This window comes from Ranitomeya imitator, chromosome 5 (assembly GCF_032444005.1).
Source record: "Ranitomeya imitator isolate aRanImi1 chromosome 5, aRanImi1.pri, whole genome shotgun sequence".
NCBI classification, from domain to species: domain Eukaryota; kingdom Metazoa; phylum Chordata; class Amphibia; order Anura; family Dendrobatidae; genus Ranitomeya; species Ranitomeya imitator.
This window is the reverse complement of record NC_091286.1, coordinates 711,933,905-711,950,722: the sequence shown is the minus strand read 5'-3', so window position 1 is coordinate 711,950,722 and position 16,818 is coordinate 711,933,905. Positions and strand designations below refer to the sequence as shown.

The 16,818-nt window shown below is 42.7% G+C and overlaps 1 protein-coding gene across 1 annotated transcript in view; it reads right to left on the bottom strand.

Moving 5' to 3' along the window:
- Positions 1 to 204: 204 nt before the first annotated feature.
- LOC138637973 (zinc finger protein 91-like) overlaps positions 205 to 16,818 on the bottom strand; it is a 207,656-nt gene continuing 191,042 nt past the window's right edge. Inside the window, exons 13-17 of the mRNA XM_069726895.1 lie at positions 10,335 to 10,508; positions 8,544 to 8,735; positions 8,280 to 8,444; positions 7,226 to 7,349; positions 205 to 6,750 (exon numbers count right to left, since the gene is read on the bottom strand). Of these exons, the coding sequence (XP_069582996.1) occupies positions 5,426 to 6,750; positions 7,226 to 7,349; positions 8,280 to 8,444; positions 8,544 to 8,735; positions 10,335 to 10,508 (1,980 nt within the window). The 3' untranslated portion in view covers positions 205 to 5,425. The remainder of the gene's footprint in view (positions 6,751 to 7,225; positions 7,350 to 8,279; positions 8,445 to 8,543; positions 8,736 to 10,334; positions 10,509 to 16,818) is intronic.

Sequence of the window (16,818 nt, the reverse complement as noted above, 5' to 3'; positions counted from 1 at the left end):
CAGCTACAATTTTTACTTAAACCATTGGTTCATGTGGAGAATCCGCCATGTGCATCGGCACACCGGCTCTTCACGGTGCATAGGAACAGCACACGTACCTATAGAGCGCTCGTCTGAACGAGCCCTGGGGAAACTAATCACGGAGCCGTCAGGAGGACGTGCACTCAGCTAATTACAAAGGAAGAAGACAGATTGCAGCAGACATGGAGAAAGTCTTCAATGCTTTATTCCATAACGATTACAATATTGCTCTAATATCCATGATGGTGAGTGGGAAGGTTCACTCTGACGCGTTTCTGGCGGACCACCCCAAGTCACAGAGAATATCAAGAAATCATGGGATATACCATTTAAAGCAACCAACCACCAACGTGGACATAGAAATTATAAAAATAAATGTAACAAAATTCAATTAATACAGCGCTATATGGAATACGGACAAACTCCTAATTAGAGAACAATATCATACTACATGTCAGTGTTAAATATTAATTATTGAATTATTACACTGAATTCTGTACTGAGCCTCGTGGAAGGTTTTGCTGACATTACATTTGTTATTCCTGTATATTTAGCACAGAGTAAAAGTTAACACCATATAGAGAGAACACGTGCTCTATGGGACATATATAATCACGGCTCATGGAGGGGCTTCTCCTTCACTCTTTACGGACTTCAGACTCTACACAGACGGAAAGAACAGCTGGTATGTGAGTCAGCCATGATGACTTCTACCGTAATCCATGACAGAGACAGACACCATTTACCATTCAGAATCTCAGGAAAGATGGGGAACAAATGGACAATCTCTTTGTAACTATTTCATCCATTTTATGTTTTGCTGCAATGATGCTTTTAGGTGGACAATCCAATAAACCACTACATTTGTTTAGGAGAAATATCATGACATTTTTCTTTAGAGCATCGCATCTGGTAAAGAGTCCAGATTAAATAAATGTGCGAAATAAGCATATTTAACAGTCAGTAACGCGTTGTGTTTATGTTTTATAAAGTTTTTTAAAATTTGTCCTAAGTCATCTAGCTTTTCCATTACTAACACCAGGAATTGATGGCAGCTGTGATTTTTGACAAATAAAAGCTGTGAGCGATTGCTACCACACCAGAGCAATCAGAAAGAGCAGGGCGATGTGCCGGAATTCTGGGGGTGGCTGTAGGCTGCAATTTTTAGGCTGGGAAGAGCCAAATAACCATGGACCTTCCCAACCTGATAATATAAGTCTGCGGCTTTCTGCTTTACCGATTATCAAAAATATGGATGGGGGGGGACCCCATGTAATTTTTTTTTTCTTTTTAATTTTGCCTTTTAGACAAGTCATTATACAGGAAAGAATGTTTCCTAACATTTTTTCCTACAAAATCAATATTATCTTCTGTTTTGTATGTTTTATTAATAATAGTAATGTAATTATGTAATACTATGACAACACTGTTGCCAACAGCCACCTGGGAGTCAGATGCGTCCAGACGTCTTCCCCATGTTTTTTTCTATTCCATTAGAGCAGTTTCCATCTATTTCAAAACTTTTCTTGCCTCCCCCAGTACTCATGTTAGTTTTCCCAAAAAAATGCTCGATGTTCCCATTAACTTCCATTATTATTATTATTATTTATTGTTATAGCGCCATTTATTCCATGGCGCTTTACATGTGAGGAGGGGTATACATAAAACAAGTACAATAATCTTAAACAATACAAGTCATAACTGGTACAGGAGGAATGAGGACCCTGCCCGTGAAGGCTCACAGTCTACAAGGGATGGGTGAGAATACAGGAGGAGAGAGGACCCTGCCCGCGAGGGCTCACAATCTACAAGGGATGGGTGAGAATACAGTAGGCGAGGGTAAAGATGGTCATGCAGCGGTTTGTACTATATTTAATAATTATTATAAAATAATAATATAATATTATATTATAATTTATTATATATATATATATAAATATAACGGTTTAGAACAGGAGAACGAACTAATATTAACCCCTTTACCCCCAAGGGTGGTTTGCACGTTAATGACCGGGCCAATTTTTACAATTCTGACCACTGTCCCTTTGTGAGGTTATAACTCTGGAACGCTTCAACGGATCCCAGGGATTCTGACATTGTTTTCTCGTGACATATTGTACTTCATGACAATGGTAAAATTTCTTTGATATTACCTGCGTTTATTTGTGAAAAAAACGGAAATATGGCGAAAATTTTGAAAATTTCGCAATTTTCCAACTTTGAATGTTTATGCAATTAAATCACAGAGATATGTCACACAAAATACTTAATAAGTAACATTTCCCACATGTCTACTTTACATCAGCACAATTTTGGAACCAAATTTTTTTTTTGTTAGGGAGTTATAAGGGTTAAAAGTTGACCAGCAATTTCTCATTTCTACAACACCATTTTATTTTAGGGACCACATCTCATTTGAAGTCATTTTGAGGGGTCTATATGATAGAAAATACCCAAGTGTGACACCATTCTAAAAACTGCACCCCTCAAGGTGCTCAAAACCATATTCAAGAAGTTTATTAACCCTTCTGGTGCTTCACAGGAATTTTTTGAATGTTTAAATAAAAATGAACATTTAACTTTTTTTCACAAAAAATTTAATTCAGCTCCAATTTGTTTAATTTTACCAAGGGTAACAGGAGAAAATAGACCCCAAACATTGTTGTACAATTTGTCCTGAGCACGACAATACCCCACATGTGGGGGTAAACCACTGTTTGGACGCATGGCAGAGCTCGGAAGCGACTGGAGCTCGGAATTGACTGGAATTGAGATGGGACGCCATATTGCGTTTGGAGAGCCACTGATGTGCCTAAACATTGAAACCCCCCACAAGTGACACCATTTTGGAAAGTAGACCCCTTAAGGAACTTATCTAGATGTGTGGTGAGCACTTTCACCCACCAAGTGCTTCACAGAAGTTTATAATGTAGAACCGTAAAAATAAAAAATCATATTTTTTCACAAAAATTAACTTTCCGCCCCCAATTTTTTATTTTCCCAAGGGTAAGAGAAGAAATTGGACCCCAAAAGTTGTTGTACAATTTGTCCTGAGTACGCTGATACCCCATATGTGGGGGTAAACCACTGTTTGGGCGGATGGGAGAGCTCGGAAGGGAAGGAGCGCCGTTTGACTTTTCAATGCAAAATTGACAGGAATTGAGATGGGACGCCATGTTGCGTTTGGAGAGCCCCTGATGTGCCTAAACAGTGGAAACCCCCCAATTATAACTGAAACCCTAATCCAAACACATCCCTAACCCTAATCCCAACGGTAACCCTAACCATACCTCTAACCCAGACACACCCCTAACCCTAATCCCAACCCTATTCCCAACTGTAAATGTAATCTAAACCCTAATCGTAACTTTAGCCCCAACCGTAACTGTAGCCTTAACCCTAGCCCCAACCCTAACTTTAGCCCCAACCCAAACTGTAGCCCTAACTTTAGCCCGAACCCTAACTGTAGCCTTAACCCTAGCCCTAACCCTAGCCCAAACCCTAGCCCTAGCGGAAAAATGGAAATAAATACATTTTTTTAATTTTTCCCTAACTAAGGGGGTGATGAAGGGGGGTTTGATTTACTTTTATAGCGGGTTTTTTAGCGGATTTTTATGATTGGCAGCCGTCACACACTGAAAGACGCTTTTTATTGCAAAAAATATTTTTTGCGTTACCACATTTTGAGAGCTATAATTTTTCCATATTTTGGTTCAAAGAGTCATGTGAGGTCTTGTTTTTTGCGGGACGAGTTGACGTTTTTATTGGTAACATTTTCGGGCACGTTACATTTTTTGATCGCTTTTTATTCCGATTTTTGCGAGGCAGAATGACCAAAAACCAGCTATTCATGAATTTCTTTTGGGGGAGGCGTTTATACCGTTCCGCGTTTGGTAAAATTGATAAAGCAGTTTTATTCTTCGGGTCAGTACGATTACAGCGACACCTCATTTATATTAATTTTTTATGTTTTGGCGCTTTTATACGATAAAAACTATTTTATAGAAAAAATAATTATTTTTGCATCGCTTTATTCACAGGACTATAACTTTTTTTTTTTTTGCTGATGTTGCTGTATGGCGGCTCGTTTTTTGCGGGACAAGATGACGCTTTCAGCGGTATCATGGTTATTTATATCTGTCTTTTTGATCACGTGTTATTCCACATTTTGTTCGGCGGTATGATAATAAAGCGTTGTTTTTTGCCTCGTTTTCTTTTTTTTTTTTCTTACGGTGTTTACTGAAGGGGTTAACTAATGGGCCAGTTTTATAGGTCGGGCCGTTACGGACGCGGCGATACTAAATATGTGTACTTTTATTGTTTTTTTTATTTAGATAAAGAAATGTATTTAGGGGAATAATATATATATATATTTTTTTCATTATTTAGGAATTTTTTTTTTTTTTATTTTTTTTTAATTTTTTTACACATTTTGAAATTTTTTTTTTAACTTTTTTACATTGTCCCAGGGGGGGACATCACAGATCAGTGATCTGACAGTGTGCACAGCACTCTGTCAGATCACTGATCTGACATGCAGCGCTGCAGCCTTCACAGTGCCTGCTCTGAGCAGGCTCTGTGAAGCCACCTCCCTCCCTGCAGGACCCGGATCCGCGGCCATCTTGGATCCGGGGCTGGAGGAAGCAGGGAGGGAGGTGAGACCCTCGCAGTAACGTGATCACATCGCGTTACTGCGGGGGGCTCAGGGAAGCCCGCAGGGAGCCCCCTCCCTGCGCGGTGCTTCCCTGCACCGCCGGCACATCGCGATCATCTTTGATCGTGGTGTGCCAGGGGTTAATGTGCCGGGGGCGGTCCGTGACCGCTCCTGGCACATAGTGCCGGATGTCAGCTGCGATAAACAGCTGACACCCGGCCGCGATCGGCGGCGCTCCCCCCGTGAGCGCCGCCGATCGCGCTGGACGTACTATCCCGTCCGTGGTCATGGGGGCCCACCCCACCTCGACGGGATAGTACGTCCCATGTCAGAAAGGGGTTAAATATTGTATCCCATAAAAAATTAGGCAGTGCTTTATCAAAAATATTAAATAATATTTATAATATATAATATATTATAAAATATTATACTCGACAATTGAGTCAAGCCAGCCCAAGCGTCTAACCTGCTCGATTCAAGTGCAGAGCATTTCAGCTTTTAAATGCTCGATCATCACTATTACAACGTCACATGAGCCCCAAGAAAGTGAGTGCGAACTACGCTGGAATGGCACCAACACAAGAGCTGAGTATAAGGGTTTTTAAATTAACTGGGCAAACATTCATTTAGATAGGGTTGTCTTAGTAGTGGACAGCCAGTTTAATGTCTACAAGTAGCATGGTTTACTTAAAAAAAAATAATATTCTTTGTAAAACTGAATAAAATGTTGTAAATCTTTGTAAAAATGTTTCATAGTAAACAGCTCCCCCCTTGTGTGCGACTTCTCTGATGACTATAAAGTTTGTCTTTGCTAATAAAGCATTTTCCACATTCTGAGCATGAGTACGGCTTCTCTACTGTGTAACTTCTCTGATGTTTCACCTGAAAGGATACGTTTAAAGAAACATTGTCCACACTCTGAACATGAATTTTCTTATGTCTGAGAAGACTTGATTCATATATAAAACAGATCCCACATTCACTACATGTAACTGGATTCTCTCCAGTGTGATCTCTTTGATGAGAACTTAGCAGGGCTTCAGTATTAAAACATTTATCACATTCGGAGCATGAATACTTCTTTACTTCTGTATGCATTTTCACATGAGTAATAAGATTTGCTTTACTCATGAAAAATTTTCCACATTCTGAACATGTATATGCATTTCCTGTGTGAATTCTCTCATGTGCAGTAAGACTCTGTTTATATTTAAAAACTTTCTGACATATTGAACATGAATACGGCTTCTCACCTGTGTGAATTTTCCTATGAGCAACAATATTTGCTTTTTCTTTAAAACATTTCCCACATTCTGAACATGAATATGGCTTCTCTCCTGTGTGAATTTTCACATGTGTGAGAAGACTTGATTTACGTGTAAAACATTTCTCACATTCTGAACATGAATACGGCTTCTCTCCTGTGTGAATTTTCTCATGCGTTATATAACTTGATTTCTGTGCAAATCTTTTGTGACATACTGAACATGAATACGGCTTCGTTTCTGTGTGAATTTTCTTATGTGTAACAAGACTTGATTTACTAGTATAACATTTACCACATACTGAACATGAATATGGCTTCTCTCCTGTGTGTATTCTCTGATGACCAATAAGATGATATTTGTCTGAAAAGCATTTGTTACATTCTGAACATGAATACAGCTCTCCAGTGTGAATTCTCTCATGTGTAATAAGACTTGATTTAAATATAAAACATTTCTCACATTTTGAACATGAATACGGTTTCTTTTCTGTGTGAATTTTCTTATGTGTAAAAAGACTTGATTTGCTAGTAAAACATTTACCACAAACTGAACATGAATACGGCTTCTCTCCTGTGTGTATTCTCTGATGTCTAGTAAGATGATGTTTGTGTGAAAAACATTTCTTACATTCTGAACATGAATACGGCTTCGCTCTTGTGTGACTTTTCTTATATTTAACAAGATGTTCTCGATGTATACTGAGGGTATTAAGGTTTTCTCTTGAAGAGTGACGCAGGAAATCTTCATTTTTTATAGGATATTGTTGCGATAACATGACATTTCCTCCAGAAGGATCACTTCCATTTTCTGTTAGAAATAAAAATAGATTTCATTATTTTTTTTTTCAATCAAATATTCACATGTAAAGGCTCATCCATGTTCCACCTCTGATCCAGGATGGAGGATATAGGAGGATTGTTATAGAATCCAATGCACATCCCACGATCACCAGGGGAACAGAAAGTGAAGAATATTGGATCCTCCCTTGGTTCATGCTTCCGCAGTAACTGTGTCTGAGAAGTTCTCCTCAATGATCATGGGTAACATAAAGGAGACCCCTGGACTTCCAGACCACATCCCACAGCAGACCTGCTCCTCTTCCATGATCATCAGTGCACATTCAGATACAGGCAAAATAATCTTACAAATCGGGCAAAATCTTAAAAATAATAATTATACTAACAATAATTACAGACACGTGTATGCACGGCCTGAGACAGTAGTGAGGCTGTATTATATCTGCCAGTGCGGCCACAAAGAAATGACGGAGGTTTCCTCTTACCTGGTGATACAAGAGGTCGGTGCTCCTCCACCACAATGTCCTTATACTGATCCCAGTGTCCTTCTACATAATCCCACTCCTCCATGGAGAAATAGAGAGCGACGTCCTGACACCTGAGAGGAACCTGACAACGAGACCGACACCCAGAATCCTCCAGTGTATACAGTATAATCTCCCAGCAGTCTTCTTCTCCATTCATCACCCAGAATCCTCCAGTGTTTACTGTATAATCTCCCAGCAGTCTCCTCTCATCACCCAGAATCCTCCAGTGTATACTGTATAATCTCCCAGCAGTCTCCTCTCATCACCCAGAATCCTCCAGTGTATACTGCATAATCTCCCAGCACTCTCCTCTCATCACCCAGAATCCTCCAGTGTATACTGTATAATATCCCAGCAGCCTCCTCTCCTCACCCAGAATCCTCCAGTGTATACTGTATAATATCCCAGCAGTCTCCTCTCCTCACCCAGAATCCTCCAGTGTACACTGTATAATCTCCCAGCAGTCTCCTCCCATCACCAAGAAACCTCCAGTGTATACTGTATAATCTCCCAGCAGCCTCCTCTCATCACCCAGAATCCTCCAGTGTATACTGTATAATCTCCCAGCAGTCTCCTCTCATAACCCAGAATCCTCCAGTGTATACTGTATAATCTCCCAGTAGTCTCCTCATCACCCAGAATCCTCCAGTGTATACTGTATAATCTCCCAGCAGTCTCCTCATCACCCAGAATCCTCCAGTGTATACTGTATAATCTCCCAGCAGTCACCTCTCTGGATGTCATGCTCATCACCCAGAATCCTCCAGTGTATACTGTATAACCTCCCAGCAGTCTTCTCATCACCCAGAATCCTCCAGTGTATACTGTATAATCTCCCAGCAGTCACCTCTCTGGATGTCATGCTCATCACCCAGAATCCTCCTGTGTATACTGTATAATCTCCCAGCAGTCTCCTCTCCGCTCATCACCCAGAATCCCCCAGTGTAATCTCCCAGCAGTCTCCTCTCCGCTCATCACCCAGAATCCCCCAGCGTAATCTCCCAGCAGTCACCTCTCCGGTCAGCAGCTCAGTGATCTTGTTGGCCAGTTCTAGGACCTTCTTCTCCGGTGTCGGGGAGTGCAGGGGTTCTGTGTTGGGGCTCTGGATCTTGCTCCGTCCTCCGGACATACAGGGGGTCACACGGTCACCGGACGTCTTCTTCACCACCGTGTGCTCCTGTGTACAGTGACAGACGCCGATCACCACAGATTCTATCCATCTTTTCAGTCCTGTTATATTAGTAGAGATCAGAGTGATCTCATGGGAGACTCTCACCTTTCCCTTTAACAAGTCGATTATCTCCAGGGCGAGGAGTAATATTCTTGCAGTCATGTTGCTTTTGTCCCGGTCGCTCCTCGTTGGGTCATTTTTCATCCTGACGTCCTGGTACTGATCCTTCTGTCCTTCCATGTACTCCCACTCCTCCATGGAGAAATAGACCGCGGCATCCTGACACCTGACAGGAACCTGACAAACATACAGTTAGGTGCAGAAATCATTGGCCAGAGAGGAATCCTCGCGATTTCAGCTCTGCAGGTCGCGAGTTTTTATTTAAATTTTTTATTTAAAATTAAACTTAGATGTAATTGAAGCGGAGAACTTCAGGGTTAACTCCTTCACCCCCACCCTGTTTTCACCTTCATGACCAGGCTAAATTTTACAATTCTAACCACTGTCACTTTATGAGGTAATAACGCTGGAGCTTCATCCAAACCCACCGACTCAGACTGTTTTCTCGCAACTTCATGTTAGTGGTAAAATTTGTTTGATGTGACTTATGTTTATTTATGAATTATTGGAAATTCGGTGAAAATGTAGGAATTTTTTAACGTTTAATTTTTATGCCCTTAACCCCTTTCTGACCTCGAACAGGGTAGAACGTCCGAGGTCAGAAGCCCCGCTTTGATGTGGGCTTCGGCGGTGAGCCCGCATCAAAGCCAGGACATGTCAGCTGTTTTGTACAGCTGACATGTGCCCACAATAGCGGCGGGTGGAATCGCGATCCACCCTCTGCTATTACCTAGTTAAATGCCGCTGTCAAACGCTGATAGCGGCATTTAACTAGCGCTTCCGGCCATCGGGCCAGAAATGAGCACATCGCTGACCCCCGTCACATGATCGGGGGTCAGTGATGCGACGGCATGACAACGAGAGGTCTATTGAAGACCTCTATGGTTGTTGATGCCGGATTGCTAGGAGCGCAACCCTGTGGTTGGCGCTCATAGCAATGCAGTAATTCAGCTACTTTTTAACAGGGTTGCATGTATTTGTTTCAGCAGGTGAGCTAATTGTCTGCATGTTTTCCATTGGCTGATGAGCCACATGTGACGTACAGCCAATAGTATGTAATAACGGTCCGCCAGCAGCGATCTAGACCGGCAGTACGGCTCTCTAGCGGAAACGCGCAGGTTTAGCGTATGACATGAGGCTGCTGTAATCTTCAGACCATCAGTAAATGTGACGTCTTAATTCTTACCCTGCTTCATCGCTGGACCATCCTTCCTTCTTATGTGACTTTTCTCATTTTCCGCTCACAGAGCTGTATGGCGGCTTGTTTTTTGCGGAATAAGATGACGTTTTCAGAGAAACCATTTTTATTTACATTTGTCTTTTTTATTGCGTTTTATGCCTCTTTTTGTTCGGCCATATGATGAAAAAGCCAAGTTTTTTGCTGGGTGTTTTATAATTTTTTTTTTACGGTGCTCACTGACGGGGTTAACTAGTGTGACTATTTTGTCGGTCGGGTCGCTCCATTTTTCAATACTTTTTTACTTGGTCCCACTATGGGACTTGCACGTGTAGCGGTCTGATCGCTGCTATAATGGAGTGCAATGCTTTGTAACTGTTACTGCTGCACTGACACAAGCCTCTTATCCTCTCCGCATGGTTGAATAGGCGTGCCGTAGCCTGGATGTCGTCAGGACAACCTCGGGTCACCATGGCAATGATCGGCAGTCTCCTCCCATCACCCAGAATCCTCCAGTGTATACTGTATAATCTCCCAGCAGTCTCCTCTCATCACCCAGAATCCTCCACTGTATTACTGTAGCATTTCCCAGCAGTCACCTCTCCAGTCAGCAGCTCTGTGATCTCGTTGGTGAGATCTAGGATCTTCTCAGGCATCGGGGAGTGTGGGGCTTCTGTGATGGGGCTCTCACTCCTGCTCCCTCTTCCGGATACATGGAGATGGATGATGGGAGTCACACAATCACCTGATGTCTTCTTCTCTATGGTGTAATCCTGTATATGGAGAGATGTTGATGAATATTACACATAGGGAAACATAAGAACATGACATTTATGTGTCGTCTCAGCAGCTGCCCGTGCATCTCATCAGGAGAGCTCATGTGGCAGTGACTACCTGGATTACTCCCTGCTGTTTGGGAGGTCCGAGGACCCTGGTAGTTGGAGATCGAGAGTCAACACAAAGCTGCTGCCAGTGGTTTGGTGGTGGTGATGTCTGGGCCGCTCTGTCAGCAGTGTGGTGGATTCAGCAGCGTGGGGTGAAGATAGAAAGATACAGGCAGACAGTGATACAGGGGACTCTTCTATGGAATCCATCTTGGATATAGAAGCCGAGGAAGAACGGGAACAAAACCTGGTAACTTCTCAGAGGATAACGGGAAACACTCTGAAAGGCATCCTGTTACCTATACTAATAATAGGTGTCATTTCCCAAAACATCTTCTCCAGGTTCGTCTCGTCCGATTTGTAAGATCAATGTACACGGCTGAACATTAGATGTACAGATCTTCTTGAGGGCCCGGAAGGTCAGGACTATATGATATTTATATCAGGACTGTACGGGAGGAACACATTATCCTTGGCTATATGAATTACATGAAGGAGTTAGGAGACAATACTTTGTTACTTGTGTTGGATTCTGCCGGCTGAGCACTCCGGATAGGGGATGAATCTAGGAAAGTGATCACTGGAGGGGTTTATTTTCCTTACACTGAATTTAGGAGCAGGTAGTTGTAACAAAAACTAAAAAGAATGGGAATATTTTATAAAAACACTTAACTGTGGCTAAGATGGCCCATGAGAAGAGACCCATAACATATATTAACAGCCTGAGGGACTCTGGTGGAAAATTACAGAATGACCAAAAAAAAGTAAATGAAACGATTAGGAAATTTTACTCAACACTTTACAAACAAGATGAAGTCGATGAAGAAACGAGTGAGCGTTGTGTAAATACATTGACATTACCTACTAGGAATTATTCAGATAGATAGACTTAATGCATTGATAAAAGAAGAGGAGGTGGTTAACACAAAGATATTAAAAAATAACAAAGTTCCGGGCCCTGATGGAGTCACGGGTGAGTTCTATAAGTTATTGAATGAAGATATTAGTTAGTAAGGCCGAAAAAAGACATTTGTCCATCCAGTTCAGCCTATATTCCATCATAATAAATCCCCAGATTTACGTCCTTCTACAGAACCTAATAATTGTATGTTACAATATTGTTCTGCTCCAGGAAGACATCCAGGCCTCTCTTGAACCCCTCGACTGAGTTCGTTATCACCACTTCCTCAGGCAAGCAATTCCAGATTCTCACTGCCCTAACAGTAAAGAATCCTCTTCTATGTTGGTGGAAAAACCTTTTCTCCTCCAGACGCAAAGAATGCCCCCTTGTGCCCGTCACCTTCCTTGGTATAAACAGATCCTCAGCGAGATATTTGTATTGTCCCCTTATATACTTATACATGGTTATTAGATCGCCCCTCAGTCGTCTTTTTTCTAGACTAAATAATCCTAATTTCGCTAATCTATCTGGGTATTGTAGTTCTCCCATCCCCTTTATTAATTTTGTTGCCCTCCTTTGTACTCTCTCTCTCTCTCTCTTTGTATTGCTCCAACCTTGGTAAATGGATTTAATCACATGTTACATGAAAAAATTCTCCTAAAATCAGGAAATATGGCGCACATTAAGCTACTACATCAACGTGGAAAAGATATAACGGATCCTGGTTCTCAAAACATTGATAAATCAGGACATTAAGCTTATGTCATAAATACTAGCGGATGGGTTATCAGAGATACATCCCTCACTTATACGTCCACACCACGGAGGATTGGGAAGACACAGGGCAGCAGTCACTAACATGAGAACGGCACTGGCGGTCCAAGATGGGATCAACATGGAAGGGTTAGTGAAGGGAACCAGCTCTTCTGCCCGTATAAGCTAGAAAGGTGTTTGATAATGGAAATTGGCAATGGCTGGGACTAGTGCTGGATAAGTTCAGAGTAAGAGGTACACCGTATATACTTGTGTATAAGTCAACCCAAGTATAAGCGGAGGAACCTAATTTTGCCACGAAAAACTGGGTAAAGTTATTGACTTGAGAATAACCCGGGTATGCATTGTCTCCTCATCCCTATCCTTGTATGCATGGCTCCTCATCCCCCATCTCTGTATGCAAAGCTTCTCCGTCCCTGTCCTTGTATGCATGGCTCCTCATCCCCTATTCCTGTAGGCATGGTTCCTATATAAAAAAAAAAAACCAACATCATACTTACCTTGCCTGTTTGCCCTTGCTGCATCTCATTCTGGCGCGTTCAAGCGATCAGATGGCACAGCTCATTAAGGTAATGAATATTCATTCCACGCCTATGGGAGTGGAGAGGCGCAAATACAGTAGATACAATTACCCCCAACTAATCGGCAACATAATGAAAGAATTAGAGATATGGAGTAACCTGGCGCCGTCATTATTCGGCAGAGCTCACCGGATAAAGATGGTCAGCTTCTCTCATCTCCGACGTCCACCACAAACCATTCCCCTACTACTGAAGAACTCAGACGTCAGAAAAATACAAACTATTCTGGTAAGATTCCGAGAATATCATATAATGAATGATCTCTACAGGAGGGGCGTCCGGATTCCCCCGTTTAGAGTCTACAATCTGGGAGCATTACCCAGACATATCAAACATTGGATTATAATGGGATGAGCCTAGAAAGTGAACTATCCGCACCATAGGACCCAAGAGCCATATTGCATATGACAATGGGGACATCATCTGTGAAACTGAGCTGCCTGTGGAGAGACACCATAGGGACCAGGGAAGCCATTAGGCTGTATAAGATCCCATACCGTATACCTACTGTAAGATGGCCGCCGGTCGAGTCCTGGAGGGGAGATATGTGTCTTCGCGGCTATTAGCTGCGGTGATGTAAGCTCGGAAGTATACTCCAGCACCTATAGTGCTGAGAGTGTTATTAGGCCATTCCCGGGCTGGGTTTTACGAGCTGTCATAAGAGATGGGTGGGAATGACCGCTCACATAATCCAACCCCAGGGGCGTGGTTTGGCTAATATAATGGGAGGCCAAAAGTGTGCGTGTACTAAAGACACTGACCTGAGCGGGCGGACCTGCAGTACTATATGCACAGTTTATTTTTCTGTTTGCTTTTCACTTTGTGCCGGAAAAGGCTGTTCGTTCATTTTCTATCCAGAGCGGTTTATGCAGTTTTAATAAACTTGCTTGGACATTTCCACAATATCCTGTGCCTACAGCAACCGCAGCCGAGTGAGTACAGATTCCTACAACTGGTGCTAGAAACACGGGCACGAATCCCAAGAGGCAGTGACTCTGCCGATACCGAATGTCCTGGGTAGAAGTGGCTGCAGGAAGGAAATCTGACAGCATGAAGGAAGTTGTAAAGCATTTGGTCCAGGTGCAACAGCAACAGCTCACTGTTCAACAGCAGTTGGCGCAGCAAGAAACGAATAAGCTGTTGGCACAGCAGCTACAACACCAACAGCAGAAGGCGCTAACGCGGCAGATGGAACTCCTTGCAGAGGCGCTTCGAGGAAGGCCGGGGGTCTCTTCCCCAACTTCAGGTGACGACTCATACGCCAGAAAGACAGTAAGAAGAGCGTTGCAAAAGATGACCCCGGGGGATGACTTTGAGGCCTTCCTGACAGTTTTCAAGAGGGTTGTGGAATGGGAGAAATTGCCTGAAGAGCAGTGGGCAGAGGTCCAGGCGCCATATTTAACCCCTTTGACAGTAGACGTACTATCCGGTCGAGGAGACCTGGGCCCGTATGACCATCGATGAGATAGTACATCATATGCGATCAGCCACGCTCACTGAGGGGAGGGGGGGGGCGCGGCCGATAGCGGCTGGTTATCAGCTGATAATCACAGCTGACATCCGGCACTATGTGCCAGGAGCGGTCATGGACCGCCCTCGGCACTTTAACCCCCAGAACACTGCGATCAAACAAGATTGAATTGTTCTGGTGGCATCGCATAGGGAAAGGCTCCCTGTGTGCTTCCCTGAGACCCTCAGAACAACGCGATATGATCGCGCTGTTCCGAGGGTCTCCTCCGTCCTCCTCCCTGCAGGCCCTCGGATCCAAGATGGCTACGTGGTCCTTCCGGGTCCTGCAGAGAGGTGGCTTGTCAGTGCCTGAAAAGAGCAGGTGCCGGCAAGCCTCCCTGCAGTGCCTGTCAGATTGCTGATCTGACACAGTGCTCTGCAATATAAAGTTTAAAAAAAAAAAAAAAAAATTACACTGTAAAAATATTTTTGAAAAAATTCCTAAATAAAGAAAAATAACTAACTATACTGTTCCAATAAATACATTTCTTTACGTAAATAAACAAAAAATATAAGTACACATATTTAGCATCGACCTCGTCGGTAAAAACCCAACCTATAAAACTGTCCCACTAGTTAACCCTTTCAGTGAACACCGTAAAAAAATGAAGTAAAAAAAAAAATGCGTTATCATACCGCCAAACAAAAAGTAGAATAACACACGGTCAAAAAGACGGATATAAACATGACACCGCTGAAAAAGTCATCTTGTCCCGCAAAAAACGAGCCACCACACCGCATCTTCAGCAAAAAAATAAGTTATTGTTCTCAGAATATAGTGATGCAAAAACATAAAAAAATGATATAAATGAGGTGTCGCTGTAATCGTACTGACCCGAAGAATAAAACTGCTTTATCAATTTTACCAAACGCGGAACGGTATGAGTGCCCCCCCAAAAGAAATTCATGAATAGCTGGTTTTTGTTCATTCTGACTAACAAAATTCGGAATAAAAAAAACGATAGAAAAATGTCATGTGCCCAAAAATGGTACCAATAACCGTCAACTCGTCCCGCAAAAAAACAAGACCTCACATGACTCTGTGGACCAAAACATGGAAAAATTATAGCTCTCAAAATGTGGCGACGCAAAAACTATTTTTTGCAATAAAAAGCGTCTTTTAGTGTGTGACAGCTGCCAATCATAAAGATCCGCTAAAAAACCCGCTATAAAAGTAAATCAAACCCCCCTTCATCACCCCATTAGTTAGGGAAAAATAATAAAATTTAAAAAAAAATTATTTATTTCCATTTGCCCATTAGGGTTAGGGTTGGGGCTAAAGTTATGGTTAGGATTGCGTTTACGGTTGGGTAAGGGGTGTGTCAGGGTTATGGTTAGGGTTGGGATTATTGGTGTGTTAGGGTTAGGGGTGTGGTTAGGGTTGGGATTAGGGTTAGCGGCGTGTTGGGTTTGGGTTGAAGTTAGAATTGGGGGTTTCCACGGTTTAGGCACATCAGGGGCTCCGCAAATGCAACATGACATCCAATCTCAATTCCATCCAATTCTGCGTTGAAAAAGTAAAAAACAGTGCTCCTTCCCTTCCGAGCTCTCCCGTGTGCCCAAACAGGGGTTTACCCCAACATATGGGGTATCAGCGTACTCAGGACAAATTGGACAACAACTTTTGGGTCCATTTTCTCTTGTTACCCTTGGGAAAATCAAAATTTGTGGGCTAAAAAAATCATTTTTGTGTTAAAAAAATGAATTTTTTATTTTCACGGCTCTGCGTTATAAACATTAGTGAAACACTTGGGGGTTCAAAGTTCTCACAACACATCTATACAAGTTCCTTGGGGGTCTAGTTTCCAAAATGGTGTCACTTGTGTGGGGGTTCTACTGTTTAGGCACATCAGTGGCTCTGCAAATGCAACGTGACGCCCGCAGACCATTCCATCAAAATCTGCATTCCAAAATCCCACTTCTTCCCTTCTAAGCTCTCCCATGCGCCCAAACAGTAGTTTTCTCCCACATTTGGGGTATCCACGTACTCAGGACAAATTGGACAACAACTTTTGGGGTCCATTTTCTCCTGTTACCCTTGGTAAAATAAAACAAATTGCATCTGAAGTAATTTTTTTGTGAAAAAGAGTTAAATGTTATTATTTTTTTTAAACATTCCAAAAATTTCTGTGAAGCACCTGAAGGGTTAATAAACTTCTTAACCTCTTTCTGACATCAGACGTACTATTCCGTTGAGGTGACCATGGCCTGTATGACCATCAACGGGATAGTACGTCATGTGCGATCAGCCGCGCTCAAGGAGGGAGCGTGGCCGGGTGTCAGCTGAGATCCGGCACTATGTTCCAGGAGCGGTCACGGACGGCTCCTGGCACTTTAACCCGCGGAACACTGCGATCAAACAAGGTCGCAGTGTTCCAGTGGTATAGGGAAGCATCGCGCTGGGAGGGGGCTCGCTGCTTGCTTCCCTGAGACT